The 25762-nt window shown below is 42.5% G+C and overlaps 1 protein-coding gene across 3 annotated transcripts in view; it reads left to right on the top strand.

Moving 5' to 3' along the window:
• Window positions 1-25762, top strand: part of cntn3a.2 (contactin 3a, tandem duplicate 2) — a 98935-nt gene that overhangs the window by 8359 nt on the left and 64814 nt on the right. For 2 of the 3 annotated variants that reach the window (XM_067446645.1, XM_067446644.1), the window contains one exon: window positions 4749-4889. In XM_067446645.1, coding sequence (XP_067302746.1) covers window positions 4846-4889 — 44 coding nt within the window. In that variant the 5' untranslated portion in view covers window positions 4749-4845. Of the gene's footprint in view, window positions 1-4748; window positions 4890-19434; window positions 19565-25762 lie in introns of those variants that run through there. The other variant, XM_067446643.1, reaches the window with a different exon arrangement.

Below are 25762 nucleotides of genomic sequence, written 5' to 3'. Positions count from 1 at the left end.
ATAACATCTGTCCCGCTAAACTGCGCTCAACAGCTTCGTAATTGAGAAAATCAGTCAGGCCGGCCAGCGACACAATAATCCCTCTTATACCCCGCAGAGGATCATCAAAACATAAACCAGCAAGATCTCACCCGCATATTACACAGAATAAAGTACTGTGCCATGAAGACATCAGCTAACTAACCTACAAATGCAATGTTACGGCCGAGTAAAAGATTTGTTACTCTGTTTGTGGCTCTGTCTGAGTGTGTTGCTTATCAGAATGCTTCTTTTTGTCTTAATGTCTTTAGTATTTCAGTTTTCTGAAACACTTGAGGGCATCATAATATAGTTTTGTTACAACGGCTATTGACAGAATATTGTCCTCAGGAGGCAATAATAGCTTGCTTACAAGTCAATTTACGGCTACACTTGAAAATGTTTCAATACATTCGGCATCTCACCAACATCTGCTGCATGGGTTTGACGGTACGGTTGCACTTTGGTAAAGATCTGGACGCATATACAATATGTGTTTTTTTTACTGACCCCTGATTATTTTAGTCAGGGAACAAAGAAGCATAATCAAAGAATCAGTAATGGAGTGGAAATGGCACTTTGAAACGGCCTGCGCTTCACAGAGTTTGAACATTAAGCATCATTGATGCGGCGTTACATCTTCGGGGTGTTTTATTTGGAGGGATGTTGAATAGTTTGTATTAAAGGCATTGAATTAGGCTGCAAATAACAAAGCCTCTAATTACACAGCACACACTTTCATTAATGGGAACCTACTAGACGGTTCAGTGTGATGAGAAGGTCTCACAGGCTCACTGCCGTTAAGGATTTCGCTTCAAGACTGCTTAGCAAGAAGGAACATGACATGCAGTGTTCTTCACACAAAATCCGCAGTATTTAAATCCCATTTTACACACTTACTCCTGCTAAAGCCAGCCTAAAACTTGAAAGATGAGGGGAATCCTTCCTGAGGCCCCACGCTCTGACAACTACACGAGATGCAAATAATTATCATTCTTTGAGTGCCCTTATAAGCCTTCAGTGGCCGGGATATTACTCAGCTTTGTGCAAGTGTGTGTGTTTTGTACGCCAGTGAATTGTGCGAACCGCTCCTCTGAAGTGTATTATGAGAAATTGACGTTGAGCATCTTAAGGCAGTGGTACTTAACTGGTGGGCCGCAACCCAAAAATGGGTCACAGGTCTGGGCGCAAATGAATCTGCCATTTGGTAGAAACTAGTCAAATAAGGCAGATGCCAGCATTGACAGATTGTGTGATATGCTCTCATCCTTGAAAACCACGAACGAAACTACACAAGGTTAAAAAAATATAACCTGCACAACATTAAATATGCATTGCAGCTAGGATAAACATGACTTGGTGCCGTGCCGTCCAGAACATGTGAATGATTTGATTCTGTGAAACCATCAAAGCTGAGGAGATTTAAATAGTAACCAAAATGTACCACAGTGAATTCTTTGGAAGCTTGTTTCTGTCAAAGATAATTGTGACTTTTTATCTCACAATTGCTAGTTATAATTTTATACAATTGCTGAATAGATATAAACACGCAATTCTGAGAAATAAAGTCTGAATTCTGATTAATGAAGTCTGAGTTGTGAGATATAAAGTCGCAATTCTGAGAAATAGTCTCAATTGCGAGATATAAACTCACAACTCACGAAAAAAAGTCAAATTCAGATTTTTTTTTATATCTCACAATTTTAATGTTTTCTGCAGAATTACAAGATTTAGTCAGTATTGTGAGATATAAAATGGATGGATGATTCAGCTGAAGGCTCCATCTTCTGGCGAGATGTGGGAATTCTGCACCCAGCCTGATCTGCCGGCGATTTGCTTTTGCCCTGCTCGGTCTGGAATAGGGCTGAACCAAGCCTGCAGTCTCCCTCTCATTTACTGAAGCTTTCGCGCCTCAATCGCCCCCCGGTGACCGGTCCCAGTATAGCCGCCCCTTTGTGATTTCTAATGGATGCGAGGCAAACTAAATAATAAAATTACACTTATGTAAAATTACACTAAAGTTAGTTTATGTCACTGAAGGCAGTTATCATCATCATGATTTCATTTCAGGTGTTCGTTTTAAAAATAAGTTTACTTTGAGTTATTTGATGCTATAAAAACGGGGGGTGTGACGTCATGATTGACAGCTGAGACTGACGTCTTCTCTGAGTGAAGTTGTCACTGAGGCACTAACGGACTTTTTTCGAAATTTTTGGGAGCAGATTAGAGCTTTAGCTTTAATTTCTACATTTCCATAACTGTTTATTTCACACCAACATAATTAATTGTTCTGCATCTGCGAGAGTGTGGGTGGGCTTTTGATATCGCAGCTGTACTTGCTGCTCTACTTCCTGCGCTCTACTGCGCAACTCCAGTCCCGAAATCGCTACTGCGCAGACTCGGTCCCAAGATGTCCGCGCCGTGCAGGCCGCCTGAAAGCTTCAAATCTGCCAAGCGGAAACGGATGATGTTGAGTCGTCCATATTTTTTTACGGTCTATGGGCTGAACGATATGGACAAAATTTCATATCTCGATTTTAATGCCACATATCTCGATATAGATACAATACGATATGACTACGTGTTCGGTGAAAACCAAGCATTTCTCAAAAAAATTTAAAGATTTAAGCCTACATTTCAAAAATTTGTGTCAGAAAATGTATTGTTTTTAAGCCGATCACACAGGTGTAATCAGTGTAGGCTGGTCCCTGGAGCGAATGATCAAGTGCATCACGATCAACTGCTAAATCCAAATGTTGAATTTAGCCAGAGACAGGCGCGCTCAGAGCTGTCATATATCACAACTTTTCAGTGTTTTCAAAAACATACTGTTTATTTTAGGTTTCAAACATAAATTCACATAAGTACTAAAAAAAAACAATACATTTAGAGTTTGTAAAATACACACTGATGTCTATGGAAGAGTTAATAATAATCCTTTCCATTATAATTCGACATGTTTTATTCATATCAGATACACATTGTGTAACTTCAATTCTATTCCCAGCTCACCAGCCAGTTACTTTTAAGTATTTTGGGAGAAATGGATGAATTCACATGTTGTTAACATAGAGGTTGTAAATCCAACAGATCCGATTCTCTGAACTGATCAAACTAATACGGAGGCGCCCATCGCGCAAACTAACGAGATCGTTATAAAGGTGTTTAAACAACAATATACTTCCACTTGCATGTATTTGACAATCGGAATATCAGATATTTCATGCCATAGCTAAGACATTTGTGAATATTATGAATAAAAAAGGAAAAATGACATAAAAGCCAATCATCATTCATTCAGCGCTGTTGCTGCTGCGGTGTGTCACGTGACAAGCAATGACGCGTCACCATGGAAATGCCGCCCCCCCTCTCACAATATAGTTCCCATGTCCCTGGTAGTGTGTGCGTGCTGGCTTTAGCGGTGTGTTCAAGGGCTCTCGTAAAACTGATGTTTGTTGTGACTGCCAGATTTGAATGCAGGGCGATCGCAGAGAGGGGAAATCTATATAGTCTATATCGTTGCTTTTTTCGATATTAATATCTTCATAGATATAGATATAGATAGCGATATATCGTTCAGCCCTAGTCTGGAAACTTGTACATACTTTTCTCCTGCTTCTGTTACACATTTGCGGGAACCAATCACAGACTGGCTTATCCACCCGGCACACTATTGGCGGGTTTAACACAATGAACAATGCCCGTTGATCACACCTTGTAGTTTCATTGGTTGAAGAACTATCCAATTGCGTACAGAGTCATTTGAATAATGCCCGTTGATCACACCTCTTGTGCAGTAGAGAATACAGAGCAGACTCCACAGACCAAAGTTCAATCTTAAAAGATTTAGCTTGGTCTGGTAATAGCTAGACAACAACTGCACCCTAATTTGAATCACATTGGCTCCTGGTGAAATATTAAGTTTTAAATATATTTTTCCATCATATTGGAAAACACTCTTATCAGAATAATTTCTTAATAAACTCACAATTTTGAGAAATAAAGTCTAAATTCTTGGGTAATTTGTTCAGGTTATCCTGATGTTGTCATACTCAGATTCTGGTCAGAATATGAGTCTGATAATGCTCAAATGCTCAAAGAAATATGTAAATTAATTGTATATTAGATCTGTGTATTAAAGTGAAAGCAGTGTAATATACACTACCTATTTCTATGCTGTTAATATGAACCAAAAAACAAAAGGAAAACAGAAAATCTTTCAATGAATGAATAAGTTTAGTAGCTTTAATAAGAGTACATTTCTTACTTGCTACTGTTAAATGCTCTGGCGAGAAGATAAACATGGTAGACTGTGCACAGCTCACTCAGGGGAGGAGCTAAGCTAATAGGGCAGAGTCGTGGGCGGGGCCTGTTCTAATGTGACATAAGCACATTCCTGAACAGCTCATTTTGAGACCGTTTCAGATTTATGGGTAGAAAATAAGCAAAGTGGATGGCTTTTTACCACAATATGTTGGTTGTGTGCACACTCTGCAGACACATAAATATGTTCAAAAAGAATATAAAAGTGAATTTTGCATAAAAGGTCCTTAGCTGCATTAGTGCTATAATTTTTGCTGCATAATGCGTATGGTAAGCACACAGTAGCCACCGCTAATCACTTCATGGCTTTCTTTTGCATGCATTTTTTTGGGGGGAGGAGTTAATTGAGAAAAATAGACTGTATAATAAAGTATTTCTAATTTCTCTCATAATCTGGTTTTCAACAGGTCAGGTGTTTTTCTCTCGAAAGAGAGAGCAGCCGTTCATTCACGGCGCACTGGATTCAAGTAACACTCGCCCCTGGCAGCTGAAGATGACGTTACTATGGAAACAGTTTTTGCTGCTATCAATCATGGAGTATCTTGCAGGTAAAATGAATTGGTAATTCCTTCCCTGTGTGGCTCTTGTGGCATATTCACAACTATGTCTCTATCAACTTTAACTTAATCATTTTACAGGTCTACTATAACAATGTTTTAAAGATCAGAGGTAACATATGTGAGAAGCGCTTCTCAAAGAAAGCTTTACGGCACGGGCCGTTGCATCCGTGTTCTCCTTTGGTTCACTGAAGCATTATGTACGTGGTCAACTTGTCTGGTCATTTACTGTTTCGGTGTGAACATCAGACATGAACAAACGTGTTGTTGCAGCATTTGTTGCTATCAGCCCATATCGTGATTATGAGCAAAAGACAGTAATAGACCCTGACGCACAGAACCAGGCTTACAGGAACAGGACGTGTTTTGGATGTGGTGGAGGAGCTTTCAATTAAGCTGTGCAGTCACTTTGAAAATGAATTGTGTTGTGTCATAGAAGGTTTTGGAGGCTTCGAGACAATGTGTCCTCTAAGGAAATTGAACTAGTATGTCACAGTTTATGGCTTTACTCCCTATAGATGTGGGAGGGGAAATTATTTCTCTGAATATGAATTCACTGGAAATGTAAGGATTTATATATCATCCTCAGAGTTTCAGCTCTTAAAGGGATAGTTGGCCTAAAATAATACTTCTGTCATCAGTTACTCATGTCTTTCAGCATTCATTTTCTTTCTTCTGTGAAAAATGAATGAAGATATTTTGAAAAATTGTAATGGTCGCTGTCTTCTCCAGTCTTTTAAACTTCAAACAGGATGTCAAAGCACCATAGTGGTCTGTGCAACATGTGTGCTGTATTTAGCCATACAGTAGCTTGGCGTGAGGAACAGATTTAAATTTGAGTCATTTTTCACCTCCTGTGAGCTGTTAATAGCTGTGACGGGATCACTGATTTTTTTTTAGCTGAACTCAAGAACCGATTTGATTTATGAATTAATCATTCCGACTGGTTTTGTGAACATATTCTTTGAAAAAAATCCAACTTCAAACATGTCTTTTTGCTCATCAAAGTCATATTGAATCTGTATTTACCGGTTGCCATTTTTCAACATCAGAAATTTTCAAAACAATTCCACGTCTAATTGCAAAATATGCAAAACTGTTACCCAATCATAGCAGTGGGCGTTTACTTCCAAGAACATGACAGAAAATAGCCTTCTATATTATCATGTTTGGTTTTGTTTTTTATGCAAAAATATTTACATTAAACATTAAACATTTTACATTATAAGTGGACCTCATAGAACATTTTATGCAGTTTATGATCCCTTTAAAATCCCAAATACTTAAAAATATGAACAAAATACTCATTTATTACACACACCACATCCAGTTACCTTTTGCTTTATTGTATGCATGCAAATCTTTATAGTAAATATTTTATAGTAAAAAAAAAATCTGTAATATGTAAATCAAACACTAAACATGCTCTATTCCATTGTATGTTCTCTTGCAAAAAGATTATTGTTTATATAACTGAAATGAAAGAGATGAAAATTCTCATCAATTACTTACGCTAATGTCGTTTGACACCCATAAGACGCGAATAGTTTTTGTGTGCAGAAAAAACAACAACAACTAAATAATAACTTACTGTATATTGTAACGAACTGCTCTGAGACAGAAGGTTGAAGATCCAAGCGCAGTATTTATTAAAGGGTAATCCAAAGTCGTAGTCCATAAAACAGGCAAAAGGTCATACACAGGTAGGCAGTTCGAAAAGGCAAACAAAACAGAAGGAACAGGCAAAAGGGTAATCCACAGAGAAGGCAAGAAATCAAAGACCAAGAGACATGAAACCAGGGAAACGCTCAGAAATGCAGTTGTGACACTAAACAAGACTTCGCAATGAATGACAGAGTGAACAAGGTATATATAGGCAGAGGTAATGAGGTGATGAGACACAGGTGTAAACAGTGAGTGCTAATGAGTCCAAGGATTATGGGTAATGTAGTTTGGATTGGAGTGACAGTCCGGGGTGGAGTGCCCTCTGGTGGTGATCACGGGCACTCACACTGGTGAATTGTGACATAGCCCCCCCTCAAAGGAGCGGCTTCCAGACGCTCCTAAAATGGTCCAGGAGGGAGGTGGAGCGGAGGCGGACATGGGGCGGGATGGAGGGCCAGGCCCATGTAGTGGAAGAGAGCCTGGAGATTCAGGCAGAGCAGGAGGCCAGAATGGAGTTGGCCCGGTAGATGACCAGGGTGGTGCAGACCGGGCAGATGACCAGGGTGGCGCAGACCGGGCAGATGACCAGGGTGGCGCAGACCGGGCAGATGACCAGGGTGGCGCAGTCCGGGCAGATGACCAGGCTGGCGCAGACCGGGCAGATGACCAGGGTTGCGCAGGCGACCGGAGCGGAGCCGGCGGTCTTGAAGCCCCCCACGGAGGAGCAGACAGTCTTGAAGCCCCCCATGGCGGAGCAGACGACCACCACAGCAGCGCAGGCGGTCTTGAAGACCCCCACGGCGGAGCAGACGACCACCACAACAGAGCAGACGGTCTTGAAGACTCCCACGGCGGAGCAGATGACCACCACAGCAGTGCAGGTGAGGTTGAAGACCCATACGGCGGCGCAGATGACCACCACAGCAGCGCAGGTGAGGTTGAAGACGCCCACGGCGGAGCAGGTGGTCCAGCCAGAGTCCTCTCTGGACTCGGGGCAGGAGTCGGAGTCCTCACTGGACTCGGTGCAGGAGGCGGAGTCCTCTTTGGACTCGGGGCAGGAGGCGGAGTCCTCTTTGGACTCGGGGCAGGAGTCGGAGTCCTCTCTGGACTCGGGGCAGGAGGCGAAGTCCTCTCTGGACTCGGGGCACGGGCCGGAGTCCTCTCTGGACTCGGGGCACGGGCCGGAGCCCTCTCTGGACTGGGGGCACGGGCCGGAGCCCTCTCTGGACTGGGGGCACGGGCCGGAGCCCTCTCTGGACTCGCCGCACGGGCCGGAGCCCTCTCTGGACTGGGGGCACGGGCCGGAGCCCTCTCTGGACTCGCCGCACGGGCCGGAGCCCTCTCTGGACTCGCCGCACGGGCCGGAGCCCTCTCTGGACTCGCCGCACGGGCCGGAGCCCTCTCTGGACTCGCCGCACGGGCCGGAGCCCTCTCTGGACTCGCCGCACGGGCCGCAGCCCTCTCTGGACTTTGGTCAGTGGCTGGAGGTTCTGGAAGGTCCGCTGAGACGACACCAGGCTCTGGAAGGTCCGCTGAGACGACACCAGGCTCTGGAAGGTCCGCTGAGGCGACACCAGGCTCTGGAAGGTCTGCTGAGACGACACGAGGCTCTGGAAGGTCTGAGAGCGCAGAGGCCTGTGGGTTGGATGGCGCTGATCTAGGGATGCCACTTGCACGCACTGACATCAGCGGTGAGTCCTCCAGGCTGGATGCCAGTCTCACTTGCATTGGGACCACCTTACTGGTTTCATTTGTGCCGTTTATGACAACCCGGGACTCTGCATTGATGTCAATGATGGCTGAAGGTTCTGGAGTGGTGTCCATCTTGTCCAAAGACAGAGCTTCAGCTGCCATTTTGTCAGAGGACACTGGCTCGGCAGCCATCTTGTCAGAGGACACTGGCTCAGCAGCCATCTTGTCCAAAGACACAGGTTCGGTGGCCATTTTGTCAGAGGACACTGGCTCGGCGGCCATCTTGCCCGAGGACACAGGCTCGGCAGATGCAGTGGTAACGTCACGATCATCCTCCATGACACCCACTGTAAAAGCAGAGCCGCTTACCTGAAGGGCATAATCAAGGAACTCACTCAGGGACCCTCGAGGACCATCACGGACGAGTTTGCCTTGTAATTGTTTGTTGAGTCCATGGCAAAAAAAGTCAATCAACATAAAGTCCGGGAGGTTGGTGAAGTTTGCAATGTTCAGAAAGTCTATGATGTGGTCCTCGAGTGAGTGAGTTCCCTGGCATAGACGTACGAGACATACTGCTGGATCCATGTTGGCGAAGTCTTCTGTAACGAACTGCTCTGAGACAGAAGGTTGAAGATCCAAGCGCAGTATTTATTAAAGGGTAATCCAAAGTCGTAGTCCATAAAACAGGCAAAAGGTCATACACAGGTAGGCAGTTCGAAAAGGCAAACAAAACAGAAGGAACAGGCAAAAGGGTAATCCACAGAGAAGGCAAGAAATCAAAGACCAAGAGACATGAAACCAGGGAAACGCTCAGAAATGCAGTTGTGACACTAAACAAGACTTCGCAATGAATGACAGAGTGAACAAGGTATATATAGGCAGAGGTAATGAGGTGATGAGACACAGGTGTAAACAGTGAGTGCTAATGAGTCCAAGGATTATGGGTAATGTAGTTTGGATTGGAGTGACAGTCCGGGGTGGAGTGCCCTCTGGTGGTGATCACAGGCACTCACACTGGTGAATTGTGACATATATAGTGATGGACGATTTCAAAACACAGCTTCCTGAAGCTTTGAAACGAATCAGCGTATCGCTAAAGTCATGTGACTTGACACGCGATCCGAATCATGAATCGATACGCTGATTCATTAAGCTTTGAGGCTTCAGGAAGCTGCGTTTTGAAATCGGCCATCACTATATAAGTCATCATTTTGTTTATTTTTTTGTGCAACAAAACTATTTGCGTCACTTCATAAAATGATTGTAGAATCACTGTAGTGAGATGGACTTTGTAACGATGTCTTTAGTGCCTTTTATGGGTCTTGAGAGAGCCAGTCTAAAGGCTTGTCTGAGCCATCAGATATCAACACAAATATCTTAATTTCTGTTTTGGAGATGAACGTCTTACGGGTGTTGAATATTTTTTAGATATTTTTGATTAAATCTGAGAGACCGCTGCCCTCACAAATACTGCAACACAACGATCACTTTCAAAGCCCAGCAAGGTAGTAAAGACATCGTTATAATATTCCATGTGACTACAGTGCTTCAACCTTAATGTTATGAAGCGACGGGAATACTTTTTGTGCATGAAAAACAAAAACAAAATTTATTCAACAATTTCTTCTTTTCTGAGCCAGTCTCCTACAATGTTTACGATGTAAATACAGTGCAGCTCCCGAGTTCACACTTACATATAGTTTATAGAGAGTAAATGTAAATGCATATTTGGCGTGCTGTCCGGGGGGAGGGCTGCGAGCCCGTACTTCGCACATAATATAGTGCACAAGTTGTAATATAGTGCACAAGTTGGACCTGTTGTGTCCATTTTGAAGCTTGACACCTTCAGCTGACATTGATTGTAATTGCATGGACCAGCAACCAACACATTCTTCAAAATGACTTTTATGTGTTGATTGTTTGTATTATTATACATTTTTGTTATTTTTCTCTTTTCCACTGTTGCACTTTGAGATTCTTCGGAATAAAAAGTGCGTCAAAAATAAAATTTGTTATTATTATTTTATCTTCCATTGTCAAATGACAAAATAATTCATTAAAAGCAATATAAAATTGAATGAAGACATTCAGCTGAGGATTTAAGTGAAGTTGAGAAGAGGATAAGAATCAGAAAGACACTGTATTGTTAAGTAACTTCATTGTGCACAATGTAAATGTCATTTGAGAGCACCTTAGTTCCCATTTTCTAAACAAATAGCACACTTAAATGTGAGGATTTTACTGCTATGAAACCATCTTAAGTAGAAATTGAGTGATGGCACCAGGTTGACACACCTGGTGTGATCTCCCCACATATGGTCTGTGTTCCTGCATTCTCTTTGCATGCGTGTTGCTGCACAAGTTCTGTCATTTGAGTCTATTCATATTGAATATTTACCCACAAACTTTTTTTTATCATTCTTTTATTTTACAGAATGTTACCATGTTTATTATAAACGATTTATCTGCACATATTATTATTTTTTAAACGAAACACCCTCGTAATCTTTAATCAAAAACATGAATCCCCCGTCCTCCTCGAAACGGCATCTGTTCTGTTCATGATGTATGTCTCAGGAGGAGGTGGGACTATATTAGACATGCACTGATCAGTTCTAACGTCACCCGAATCCGCTGTTAAAAATAAACCATCAATGAATTTATGATATACTCTGATTTAGATATCCGCACTTACTATTATTCTAATTCTCGATGATATGGTAACATATTTCACTGAAGTAGGCTGCTTTTAAATTAAATTCTTCTTTGGCAAAATTACATTTCCTTAATAGCCTAAACAGGCTTTACTTCCATCAAACATAAATTGGAATGTCACTTTTTCCATCACTGCAACTTCCCGAACACAGACACACACACACACACACACACACACACACACACACACACACACACACACACACACACACACACACACACACACACACACACACACACACACACACACACACACACACAAACACACAAACACACAAACACACACACACACACACACACACACAAGAAATTAAATAGGTTCAGCCTAAGTACAGCATTTCATAGCCATTACATATCAGTTACCCAGGACTTGATTGGTCTACTTCACCGAAACACTCCCGCACAGTACTTTTCCTTCCTTCCTTTTAATTTTTTTATCCTCCTTTTTGAAAATTCTCTCAGATCTGTTTTACTTAAATATTGTTGCTTAAGCATATGCAATAGACTGGGTAAACCCAGAAAAAAACCCAAAAAAAGTGTACATACTTTTCTCCTGCTTCTGTTACACATTTGCAGGAACCAATCACAGACTGGTTTATCCACCCGGCACACTATTGGCGGGTTTAACACAATGAACAATGCCCGTTGATCAGGCCTTGTGGTCTCATTGGTTGAAGAACTATCCAATTGCGTACAGAGTCATTTGAATAATGCCAGTTGATCACACCTCTTGTGCAGTAGAGAATACAGAGCAGACTCCACAGACCAATGTTCAGTCTTAAAAGATTTAGCTTGGTCTGGTAATAGCTAGACAACAACTGCACCCTAATTTTAATCTTATTGGCTCATCATTATGTTGGAAAACACTCTTATCAGAATAATCTCTGTTTAGCTTGTGCATATTGTTAGTTAAAGCTGTTATGTTATCAAGCAATATCTCATGCAGCCACTTCTGCCAGATCGGGTTGATGATTTCCTGACCAAAAGCTCTCAAAAACCAAATCGTTCAATGCCAAAAAATAAATAAATAAATGAATTTGCCTGCCATCTAGGAGAACAATACAACAGGTAAACGGGTCGAAACATGGCAAATACAGAAAATTAGCAAATTACAAAAATGTTTCTACACTAACAAAGGTACAAATTAATAAAGTATCTGAAATATTAGAAAAATTAACAGACTTTAAACCGCACACACCTTAAAGGTCCCATGGCATGACATTTTTATTTTATGAGGTTTTTCAACATTAATATGAGTTCCCCTAGCCTGAATGTTGTCCCCAAGTCGCTAGAAATTTTGATCAGTATAAAACGAGTTCAGGCTGTCTTTCTCTGCCTTGGAGAAAATGAGAGCTCAGATGAGCTGATCTTGAATTCTCCTGTTATGACGTCATACCAGGAAAGGTTACCGCCCCTTCCTCTGCTTTGCCTGCCCAGAGAATTAGTAGAGAAAGGAGTCAGTTTTATCAGTGGATGTCAGCAGCACAGGTTTACCATACGGATTCACCACCACAAAAAGTGAGTAACAGTGTTCATTATGCCTGATCTGGAATCAGTGAGTTCTGATGTGTAGAGGTGTTGAAAGCCTTTTGTGAGAGAAATAATGTTGCAAAGTTCACTTGTGTTTATTCAGAGCTCTCAGATACAACCAAAATAAACTCGCGCTCTCAAAAACTCGGTGCAATAACACTTCCTCAGCAATCTTTCCCCAGCTCCGTTTCCCTCTGTCTCTCTCTCGACTGGCAGCGCTGCAGCTGCTCTGCTTGCACCTGACTAAACCACGCCCCCATCTGCACGTTATCTAATTATAAATGCAAACATGTCAGCCAATCACAACAGTGGGTGTTTTCACTGAAGACCCACAGCAGACACGCCTCTTGAAACAGAGCATTCTGAACAGAGGGCTAATATCAGTATTAAAAAAAATGCCTTTTATTTCTAAATTATGACATTTTTAATCATGATAAAAACCTTACTATCAATATAAGTACACCCCAGGAGACATTATAAAACAATAAAACAACCCATGCCATGGGACCTTTAAAAGCTGCAAAGGGGTCATTTATGTTCAGAAAATGAATGACAATAATAATGTGCTTACCTTTGTGTTGGCTATAACTTTAAACAGAATGGTATGTCTTTCTTGAAGTACACATTGCAGAACATAACACATAACTTAGCCCAGCCAAACCTGATTAATCATTGATTCAGACCTCTTTCAGCAGTTGTCGGAGATGAGTAGAGTGCAGTCTGGACGGTTTAAAAGTTGCAGATGTCCTGATCAGGCCAATGCGCAAGTGACGATGGGCAGGAGTCGTCCCATGTTTGATTTCAATGAAGTCAGTCAACTGTGCTCTCAGAGTTAGTTATGTGTATAAAGAGCCTTCAAGTCATCTCCCAACTCCACATTTTGAGAGTGGGGTCCCTCTCCCATTCTTTACTGTAGATACTTACTGTATATTTATGCCACTTTGTTATAGTGATCAATTGATTATACAGCTAAAAGTTAACGTGCTAAAAACCTCATGAATGGGCACGCCTGCCTGCTTATTGCTGATTGGCTAAAAGTGTGTACTCGTTGGCGATGTCAACACCAATGTGGGCATGTGTGTGCTTAGTAACATCATGATGACTGATTTTATGGATGTAGCAAAGTTCGTTAATAGGAGGAAGGAAGAGGACACGGGGGTCGGCTAGACGGTTGATGCGTTCTTTATTTATCCTCATTTACTGTCAAAACACACTCAGTGGTGTATAGTTTCTCTTTCTCAATGTCACAACGATTACTTCCGGGTCGGCACTTCCGGGTTCCGGTTACTCAGTCTCTGGGGTTTGTGCATCAACCGTCCGTCTCTCTCTCTCCCTGGTCTCTGGTTCCACCGAGGTTTTATACCCTCTCCGCGCTCATTACTGGAACAAGAGACAGGTGTTATTAATCTGCTTCCAACCCACTCACTTACCGCTCGTCCCGCGGCTCTCTCTCCCGCTGCAGACCTCGCTGAACCACGCCCCCCTTGCCACATACCCCCACCGCCCGACTCAGGCCGGGGAGCCGTCCGGCCTGCAGCCCCCCCCCCCCCATTTCTGGAGAGGAAATCGGCCACAGCCATCTGAGCACCCGGCCTGTGGACCACCTTGAACTTAAACGGCTGAAGAGCTAGATACCAACGGGTGATCCGCGCGTTGGTATCCTTCATGCGGTGGAGCCATTGGAGAGGAGCGTGGTCCGAACAGAGAGTGAACTCCCGCCCCAGGAGGTAATAGCGGAGAGTGAGAACGGCCCATCTGATGGCCAAACACTCCTTCTCTATGGTGCTGTACTTAGCTTCCCTCTTAGAGAGCTTACGGCTAATGTACAGCACCGGCCGCTCTCCCCCCTCCACCTCCTGGGCCAGGACTGCGCCCAGCCCCCTGTCCGACGCGTCAGTCTGCAACAAGAAAGGGAGAGAAAAGTCAGGGGAGTGTAAAAGCGGCCCGCCACATAGAGCAGCCTTCACTTGGGTAAAAGCCTGTTGACACGGCTCCGTCCACTGGACCGTATCTGGTAGCCCCTTTCTAGTAAGATCAGTCAAAGGGCTGGTGAGGTCCGAATAATTTGGTATAAACCGTCTATAATATCCCGCCAGCCCCAAAAACTGTCTTACCTCCTTTTTGGTCTTGGGCCTCGGACAGGTTGCAATTGCGGCAGTCTTATCAATTTGGGGACGCACCTGACCATGACCCAAGTGGAAGCCCAGATACCTTACTTCCACCCGCCCAATCGCACACTTCTTTGGGTTGGCCGTGAGCCCCGCTCCCCTCAGCGACCTCAGGACCGCCCTCACATGCTGCATATGCCGCTGCCAATCGTGACTATAAATCACTATGTCATCCAGGTACGCAGCAGCATATGCAGCATGGGGGCGCAAAATCCTATCCATGAGTCGCTGGAAGGTTGCGGGCGCCCCGAACAAGCCGAAAGGAAGCGTGACAAATTGGTGTAATCCAAACGGCGTGGTGAAAGCTGTTTTTTCTTTGGACAATGGAGACAAGGGGATCTGCCAATAGCCCTTTGTTAAGTCCAGTGTCGAATAAAATCGAGCCGTGCCTAACCGATCAAGCAACTCGTCAACCCGCGGCATTGGATACGCGTCGAATTTCGACACAGCGTTCACCTTGCGGTAGTCCACACAGAACCTGACCGAGCCGTCTGTTTTGGGGACCAAAACTATCGGGCTCGCCCAGTCACTGTTGGACTCCTCGATTACTCCCATGTCGATCATTGCGCCTAATTCTTCCTGAACTACTTTTTTCTTGTGTTCAGGCAAGCGATACGGCCGGCTGCGAACTACCACGCCCGGCTCGGTCTCGATATGGTGCTGAATCAAGTCGGTACGTCCCGGTAGGGGCGAGAACACGTCAGCGAACTCCGCCTGCAATTTTGATAAATCAGTGAGTTGTAACGGTGAGAGGTGATCTCCCCCAGGGGCCAGCGCGACTGATTGCACTTTAATGCTCGCCTCTGGCCCGAGATCATCCTCTCCCCCGATCACCGTTGCCAACAACACTGATTCCACCTCATTCCATTTTTTTAGCAGGTTGAGGTGGTATATTTGACGTGCCCCGTTCCTATCGGATCGTATCACTTCATAATCGAGCTCTCCTATCTGTCGTGCAACCTCAAACGGCCCCTGCCACTTTGACATTAATTTTGAGCTCGACGTAGGGAGTAGAACGAGCACTTTCTCTCCCGGTGTGAATTTGCGTAGTTTTGTACCCCTGTTATATGACCGGCTCTGGCGGTCCTGGGCTTGCAACAAATTCTCCCTAGATAGCCGCCCCAAGGTGTGGAGTTTTGTTCGCAAGTCCATGACGTACTGAATTTCGTTTTTGGCCAAAGAAGGTCCCTCCTCCCAAGTTTCTCGTAGGACGTCCAGCACCCCCCGTGGCTGTCGTCCGTAGAGAAGCTCGAAGGGGGAAAACCCCGTGGAGGCTTGTGGAACCTCCCGCACGGCAAATAAGAGGGGTTCTAACCACCGATCCCAATTTTTGGGATCGCTTCCCAAAAGTCGCTTCCGCCGGCCAGGAGCCATCTGCGGCATGAGTCCCGGAGCTGTTGGGCCATTGCGAAGGGTCGGCCGGCCTCCCCCCACTCCAGGGAGCGGAATCTCTGTCGGTGTTGCTCCGGGGAGCGGCCGACCCGCTGGAGGATGGCCTTCTTTAGGTCCTCGTACTCCAGGAGGTTCGCCACCGGTAGCTGTTGTGCAGCCGCCTGGGCCTCTCCTGTCAGTAGTGGTATCAGGCGCACCGGCCACTGTGCCCGGGGCCACCCGCAGGCCTCCGCGGCCTTTTGGAAGAGGTCAATAAACGCCTCCGGGTCATCCTGTGGCCCCATTTTGTGCAGGGGCACGTGGACCGGTGCGCTGGCGAGTCCGGCGGCTTCGGTGCGAACCTCCCGGTCGATCCAGCTCCGGAACTTCTCGCGGTCCTCTTGCTGGCCTCGGACAATGGCCTCGAAGCGGCGCTCCTGGTCTGCCCGGAGGTCCAGCATGGCTTGATGTTGGTCCTGATGGAGGACCGCGAGGGATGTGATAATGTCCGCAAATGGCGTGGCGGAGGGCGTCTGCATGGCGGCGGCGCTGTCCTACTTCCTCCCGGGTTTCGGCACCAGTGTAGCAAAGTTCGTTAATAGGAGGAAGGAAGAGGACACGGGGGTTGGCTAGACGGTTGATGCGTTCTTTATTTATCCTCATTTACTGTCAAAACACACTCAGTGGTGTATAGTTTCTCTTTCTCAATGTCACAACGATTACTTCCGGGTCGGCACTTCCGGGTTCCGGTTACTCAGTCTCTGGGGTTTGTGCATCAACCGTCCGTCTCTCTCTCTCCCTGGTCTCTGGTTCCACCGAGGTTTTATACCCTCTCCGCGCTCATTACTGGAACAAGAGACAGGTGTTATTAATCTGCTTCCAACCCACTCACTTACCGCTCGTCCCGCGGCTCTCTCTCCCGCTGCAGACCTCGCTGAACCACGCCCCCCTTGCCACAATGGAATACATGCACACTTAAGTGTAGTTTATTAACCAATTAGCCTATACAATTTAGATGTTTGAAAACCGCAGAACTGACCCCAAACCAGTCCACCCGCCCAAACCATTTTTTACCCGCACAATCAAATCCAAAACCCACCAAATCTGCTAGTCCTTACTGCTGATTTGCTACAAGTGTGTTTTGGTGCTTGGCCCAAAATACCGTATTGTTCTGAATATAAGACAATGGGTTTTTTCTTCTAAGAATTACATCTGAAAAAACAGGTTGGTCATATATTCAGAGTCTATAATATACGTCAATAATATATAATAATATTTATATATACTTGCTGACAGGACCAAACTTTTTATTTTAAAATGTAAGTTACCTAGATTTCACTTCAACTGTTTGGTAGGCTACACTGTAAAAAAAAAATGGCTCCAATTGAAAATGTTCTAGTGACTGATCACATCTAAATTTTTCAGTTGGCCGAATGGAAATTCTGTGAATTGATTCATATGAATTCACTGAAATTCAATTCGGCCAACTGAAAAATTTAGATGTGATCAGTCACTAGAACATTTTCAATTGGAGACCTGATTTTTTTTTTACAGTGTATATGGGTTACACTATGAGATGGATAGCCTAATTGTTAAACAGTATAGCACTTACTGAATGAGTACAGCAACTTAAAACTTGTAACTTACCTGCTCTCAAACTAAGCAGCATGCCCCACTTGTCACCATGATGGTAACTCTCTAAAAACACACTTTAACAGAAACTCTTCTAAATTAGCATAACAAAACATTAATTACTACTAAATCTCCCTTACCATTAACATTGCACACACAACAATTTTTTTAGCATTTACTCTCCCTTTCGAGTGCCATGGGCAAACATGGTGGGAAATACAAATAAAAGTGAAATAATCTTATGTGATTTCAATAAGAATAGGTAAGATAAGTCATCTGATAAAATATATGTAACAATGCCCACTGGAGGCAAGTTTGCTGAACCCAAGTGCAATTTAATCAAAATATCCAAAACATAAAACACTGGTTTGGCGTGACGTGGTGTAAAACTCACCAACACAGCAGGTTACAACATCAATACTAGACAAGGACCAGGACAAACATGAGGGCTTAAATACACTGGTGCAGCGTTCCAATTCGCCTACTTATACTACGAAGAAAAGTTTGTGAAGAAAAAGTACCTAATTTTGCATGTGTAGGTGAGTATGCAAGCTTTGGGACATACTACGGACTCTGTCACTTTAGTTTTTTGCATCCCATCACCGTTTAAACTGCCCTATCAATCATAGTCACAGATCAAATCCTCCACATTCAGTTTCATATCCTACCGTATCGGCGAGAAATGTAGTAGCACGTTCATTTGCCATGTGGGTGTCTTTAATGCAGAGACTCCACTCATGTGTTTGCAGTTTAAAAATAATGGTGCATTTAAAAGTGAATGGCCAAATGCATCATTACAAAAGTTCACAATGCTGCTACAGGTGAAATATAATGTGGACAACACTGAATAAATATATTTTTGTCAGGGTAAATACTGATCATTGATCATTGACCCCTTTATCTTATTGTGCGTTCAAGTCATGCCGTACAGATCGTATTTATGAGTTGAACGCACATAAGTGCACCACAAAGTCGTAAACCAGTGGGAATTTTGGGATTTTCTTTAAGCCCCGATCTGTGAGTTGGGTGCATGTCTGTGAGAAACATGGCAAAATCAATGGATGCAACGTCTGTATTTGAGTATAACGGTATTGAGCAGTGGCACTGTCAGGCTTTGTTATTTACGCTAAAAAGTATGAAATACGAAGTACGAAAAGTTAGCATGAAACAGACACTGTGATTGTCTTTTCATGTGTAACTGAATAAAACAGCGTCTTGGTTGAGAAGAAATAGGATTTTGTCCAATTGGGAATTGATTGGGTGTTAAATCACAGTCGCCGTCTCACTGGTGCACGTCATCAGAGAAGAGATGATGTTGCGAGGAGGGGGAGTTTTGATTACTAGGGTACATGGGTTTAAAAATAATAAAGTACACAGATAAATCATTTATAATCAACCCTGCAATATTCCAAAAATAAAAGGAATTGTCCATTTTGAATTTATGGTGACTTACAGTGACTTAAAATCCCCCATCAGTCATTGGTCAGACAAATTATACACAAACATCCATCCCGCCAACAAACTCACACCACTGGTTGAGCCTGTGCCAATGGCTGCTTGTTCAAACAAACAAATCCATGTTTTTCAAGAAATAAACCTACAGTATGGCTTAAATATAAATTGTGTCTCTGTATTAAAAGCAGCAAGTATTGTGCTGTTTATTTTTGGGTGGTAGGAGATAGAAAAAGTATATTAACATCGAAAAACTTCATCTTAAACTGTGCATTAAGATACAAATTGTATTCTGTGTTGTTTGCTCTCAGAGTGTCTGGATTATAAGTCATTTAATGGCCCAAAATGGCGAATGGAGCCCAGTGATCTGACAGTGGGCTCACTGGAGGAAGAGGCTACAATGACCTGTGACGCAAAAGGCATTCCTCCCCCTCAGTACAGGTATGGGACTGTTTGCATTTTCTGCTTCTGTTTTTCTCGCTCTTTATCTCTTTTCCTTTGTTTTTTAATGTCTTCATAAGGTCTTACATATAATGGTTGTTTACTGTTATCAATGTCAGCGGCATAGCACCAAATTTTGGGCCCTGGGTACAAACCATCTTGCTGGGCCCCGTACCATGTATGTGTATGTATAGAAAACTGACTTCTTTTTACAGAACTCCAGAAGAAATAACTTTACGATTTGGCCAAATTAAGGTATCTGGAAGGACAAATAAATGCTGCCTATCATTTTGAAAGATCTTTGTGTATAGATCATGCCAATAACACCTTAATGCTGCCTATGTAGGCAGCTCACTTAGTTTTGGAACATTTTTCATCCTCTCAGTAATTTAAATGATTCTTCAACACCAATCAGGCATGCTGTTATGTTTATTCATGCAGCACTCACTGTATGATATTATTAGAATTTAATGACCAAGATGTACAGAATTCTCAATTGTCACTCCCTCGCAACGGTGAGAGTTGCCCGTGACAACAAAATGATCTTTCATTTTGGTATGACTCAACAACAGTCCATTAATTTTTGCTGTATGTTCAGATTAGATATATGCTGGGGAGCAGTGTGTCACTTTTTGACATCTGCATTATCTGATGGCAATGGTTAGTCAGGAGTGTTCCTGTAATTTAATGGATTATGGATTTCGCATCTCGAGGCTGTACCTCATAGTGTCATCCCGGGCTCCATCTCAACAGAAGAGCCATAAAACTGCAATATTTACACCGGCTTCATGCTGGCAGGGCTCAGTGAATGCATTGACACATGCACATCAATTAAACATGTGGCACATGTTGTGTGCCATGCATCATTCAATTTATACCAAGCTAGATCTCTTGAATGCAATGTGTACATCTTTAATTCAGAAGTGTATTTTGAATATATGTTTGAAACAGGCCTCCTGTTTGCCATCTGATTCTGAAAATAGGAAAATAGATGATCAAAAATGTTTTTTCTCTCTGAAAATTTGAGTTTGCCAGGTCGCTGTGCTGTTGGTTGCTTGTAGGCATTCCTGTCTCTTCCTAATCCTAACCAGACAAGGGCCAGATTTACTAACAGCTTGCACCAGCGCAAACCCTCGTTTGGCGTTTAAAAAACGCTGTCAGGATTTACTTAAGTCACAAAGTAAAAAAGCAACACTGCAAAGGTGCTGACAGGGTTTTTTTTGCAGCTGACCTTATTGCATATGCATTTGCAGGAGTTTCCCTTTCAGACAGAACATTTATGGGAGGAGAGTATCTAAAGGTGTCATAAACTGGCTTTTTAAAGTTTTTTTATACTGTTGTCTGAGGTCAACTAATGACGTTCACATGGTTTTTACATTCAAAAACATCATAATGAATAAGTAATAGGCTATTTTATACACTGGTTTTGAGGCTTTCTCCTGCATGCTCAGTTTTTATGGGCGTGTTGCACTAAAGACTTGGAAGTTAACGCCCACAGCAAGGATCGGATATGATTTGCATATTAAATAAGCTTCAGCTCCCCTGTCAGTGCATTTGGCAATTGTTTTGAAAGCGTGTGGGAAAACGGCAACCGGAATGAATCGCTCACAGGGCTTGGAAAATATATTTATGAAATAAACACAATGATTTATTTCTCATCCACCCGCGATTGATTGGAATGTAATTTTTTTTATTACTTGGCCCGCCCGATTGGTTGATATAAGCATGAACCGTGCATCATACACACAGACACACACACACACACACACACACACAGAAAGTACATTGCAGATAGCATGATCAAAACTTCCACGGCTGCATTTTTCCTTCAAATATTAAGTCTAGAGAGTGAAGAGAGCACATCAAGATAGGAATGTTATTTCACTATTTAAGATAATGTCATTCTGTCCTATATATAGCATTATAATGAGGACAGAATTGTGATAGAATGTTGTAAATTCTCTGTCCTTTAGTTCCCCGTGTATCAGCGCGCCGCTAAAGGAAATCCACATCGAGAGTTACATCAGACTAGCGCAGGCAAGTTCACATGCGCACTTGCGTCCTTTTTTGTAGATGCTGTAAGATTACTTTTATGTTGTCTATGTAAGGGATAATGTACACCTAGCCAGTTGTTATACCAGAATAAACCCAGACAGAGTGATCATGCGAACGGCCGACAGTTTACTTTGTAACGTTTTAATTATGTAAATTTTTCTTACAAAAAAAATCATAGATTCACTTCAGAAGTCTTTATTAAAATAAATAAATATCTGTAAATATGTGTGTACGGTAAATATGAAATAGTTTTCCGCGTTTTTTTTTTTCTTTCAAATTTGGAGGCGTTAGAAAAAGCATTCAGTTGCTTTCTAGGCAGTGGGAAAAGTCTGTGGCCAGAAACCTCAAGTGCTTACTATTCAGAAAAAAAAGGTCGAAAGCACAAGACTTCTTTTGGCTTTAGGTAAGTTTTAGGTAAGGTCTCTATTACCAGTATTGTCCATTTGCGCACGTGATATCAGGAAGCAACATGGCAACAGGAAAGTCATGGCGGTGCATAATAAATGGAGTTACCTCTCCCACTTCTGCTCAGTTTTACTGAGATTTCTTATCCCATATGAATTGGCCATTAATATTACAGATGTCATGTGGTAAAATTGCATTACTCCATCTACCCTTGTAAAACGAATCATGTCCGAATAGGGTTTTAGACATTCAGTGGCTGTAAGAAGACCTTTCCAGGTGATTTTGTATGTCTCAAAGGGGTGGTTCTGTGTGTAAACGTTGTATTTTTCTTATATTTGACCTTTATTCCACACTGCTGTCTCCACTGTCCTTTGAACGGCTGGTGTGCTTCCTGCTTCTATGAAGCCCATCCCTCTGAAAAACGCAATGGTCTTAGATTGGTTAGATGGCTAAATGTAGTTTAATGTATTTTTATTGGCTGAAGTGCCCAGGAGAGGTTGTCCGAAAACACCACGGCCCTTACCATTACGGGCAGAAGTCACCAACCCTGGAAGAAGCTTATTGTAGTCCAAACCGGCCGTTTTTGTAACTGCTGTAACTTTAAAAGACAATATCTCCATTTGCATTGAACTTTCAGCGTTGTAACTTTGCAGTTACTGTTTATGCTCAAGAATCAACATTTCAAAAAAGTGAAATTGCATGCAACCACCCCTTTAAAGACAAATAATAATTAAACACCATCCAGAGTGGCTGCTGTGCCCCCCTCTGTTAAAGAACAGATTCCATCCCACTGATTGAAAGCACATGGGTGATGTTTAGCCTTAGTGATCTTTGTAGGCCTGTACATTTTTCACTTTCTTCTAATCATCTTTTTGCTCTTTCTCTTGCTGAGCCGAGCATCACACAGAGCCTTAACCTGCACACCTCTCTTGATGTGCAAATAGGGCTGAAGCTCTGGCTCCTTCCTGCTATTGAGCAGGGAAGCTGAGTTGTCAGCTCTCTAGAATAAATTGCCCAGCTACAACTGTGAGGCTCATAAAAACTGAAGGTAGATGCACTTTTAAATTACTCTTCCACTATCTCACCGACCGGTTCTTGAGCAGTGCAGCACTTGCTCCCCTAACTGTCAAAATATGATTTTTACCACCCAGGTTTCCCGACATCTTGGCAAAAAATATCGACAAAGCAACTCCAAAGAATAAAGATTTGACAAACTTCATCAAATCCCAGTGCTTACTGGCAGCATGAGATATCAACGCTGAATTGCAAAAAATACTTGATTTAATCCGTATAAATTCTTCAATGAGCTGTGATTGAAGAGAAAAAACAGCTTTTAGAAGTGAGTCAGTCTGCGGAGTTTAAATGAAGCAGGTTCTAAAAAGATTTGTGCAAATGACAAGGTAATTGCTTGAAAGAATACATCAAACCATGAGTTCAAAATATCCCGTCTTTTAAAGTTATAATTTAGAAATTCTAAACTCCTGTCGTGCTGAGGCTTTGCATGACAAATCCCTATATGAATCCCTTAGTGAATGCAAATAATGCTAAATGCTACAGTGAAGACCAATTGATTTGATTCTTTTAAATTCAAGCATTTAAAACAAAAATATTGGCAAATAAAGTGATAAGTGGTATACTTGTCCTTGGACAATATTCAGTTGGCTATATTTTTGGATTAGAGGAGCCATAATTTAGGTGTCATTTACAGTGAAAATTTAGCAATTTGTCCCTCCACTTATTAGCCTAGAAATCTAGACGCACCCTAGCGGCAGCAAATCTAATCTGCCCGCGAGTGTCGTCTAGCAACTCTCAATACCCTTCTGAGCTGTATTAGCCTAACTCTTGCCGGGCCAATCACATCGTGTATAGAGTCGGTGGGCGGGGCCATAATGACGACGGCCGAGTTGCGTTTGCGTGTTTCTAGTAAACACAGAAACTGGCGAACGGCGGTCTTTCGAATCAGCTTTGACCGCGATTCTGGAAGACTTGGAGTTAAGCTTTTCTCTGAGAAAAGAACAAAAAACGGCACTGAAGTCATTCTTAAAAAGGGAAGATGTGTTCGGAGTTTTGCCGACAGGATACGGCGAATGTTTAATCTATCAACAAGCTCTGTTTCACCTTCGTTGCTCTGGTTGGTGTAGCGATATCCTATCACGTGCAGAGGGAGTTTGAAAGACAACCGTTTATCCCGCCCCTCGGATTGAGCCCTGTCTATGGTGAGTTTCCAGACCAAACATCTTGATGTGGGTCTGGCTTGTCAGGCTATCCACTTAAGAAATAGCTTATGAAATTGCAGCAATAATTTTTCTTATAAAGAGGAACCATTTTCAGTTGTTGAGCAGAATTTTTAAATTTAGTTTTTGAAATTGCAAAATCAAATGCAAGCAAAAGTTCTGATTTACATTCACTGACAAACAGCTGCAAATATGTATTTTTTTAGGATGGACTATAAATTCCAAATAAGAATTTCCCAAAAATGAAAAAGATTCTGTCACCCTCAAGTTGCTCCAATGCTGTATGAATTTGTTCTGCTGGAAAACAATAGAAGATATTTCTTTAATGAAGGGCCCCATTGACTTCATAGTATGCTTCCTGACCAAATTATCTTCTTTTCAAACCACCTTCTTTTGTGTTCAGCAACTTCTTTTCTGGACATGCAAGTCAAATTAAAATGTTCAAAATTAGTCAAGTGACACAAGCTGGGGTTGCGGGATTGTATATCATCAGCATAATCATTATGAATATATTCAATGTAAAAACAAAAACAAATCAATCAACAAACCAATTGAAAACTTTCTAGTGACTGATCACATCTACATTTTTTAGTTGGCCAATTTGAATTTCTGTGGATTAAAAGGCATCAATTCACAGAAATTCAATTTGGCCAGCTGAACAATTTAGATGTGATCAGTCACTAGAAAATGTTCAATTTGAGACCTGATTTTTTTATCTGTGTTGGTAATCAATATATTACAATATGTGTTCTTGTTTTGATTTTGATTGGAAAATCAAAAAAGTACTTCTGGTCCACATTGCTGGCCCACAGATGTGTGTGTGGTCCAGCTAAACCCTACACAAAAATGTCAATATCCGAAATCCTTGTCCGTGTGTGGAAATGTTTTGTCCCCATGAGGAAAAAGGCTTATAAATCAGGCTAAATTATGTTTTTTTTGAAACTGTAAAAATTCAGTAAGTTATCTGTGAGGGTTAGGTTTAGGGGATAGAATTAGTAGTATTTTACTCACCCCCATCTCATCCAAGGTGTTCGTGTCTTTCTCTTAAAGGTGTCATGAACTGGCTTTTTTATTTTTTATATGAGGTTTACATTCAAAAACATCATAACTAATAAGTAATAGGCTATTTTCTACACTGGTTTTGAGGCTCTCTCCAAAGCGCTGGGTTTTGATGGGTGTGTCACACTGAAGAACGCCCACAGCTAGGATTGGATAAGATTTGCATATTTAATTTGCTTCTGCTCTCTTGTCAGTTCACAAGGAGGAATTGTTTTGAAAGTGGCCAGAATAAATCGCTGACGGGGCTCAGTCTCAAAACGTATTTATCAAACAAACACAATGATTAATCTCTCATCCACCCGTGATTTTATTACTTGGCTCGCTTAATCAGTGGATATAAGCGCGAACCACACATGTGCGCGTGCACTATTCAGAGAAAACGGAGATGAAATGTTATTTCACTATTTAAGATTCACCAGCCTGCTGACGTGTTTACGTTTTGGTA

Source organism: Pseudorasbora parva, chromosome 6 (assembly GCF_024679245.1).
Source record: "Pseudorasbora parva isolate DD20220531a chromosome 6, ASM2467924v1, whole genome shotgun sequence".
In the NCBI taxonomy this organism is placed as follows: domain Eukaryota; kingdom Metazoa; phylum Chordata; class Actinopteri; order Cypriniformes; family Gobionidae; genus Pseudorasbora; species Pseudorasbora parva.
Note: the sequence above shows the minus strand (reverse complement) of the source record. Positions and strands in the feature narration are given on the sequence as shown.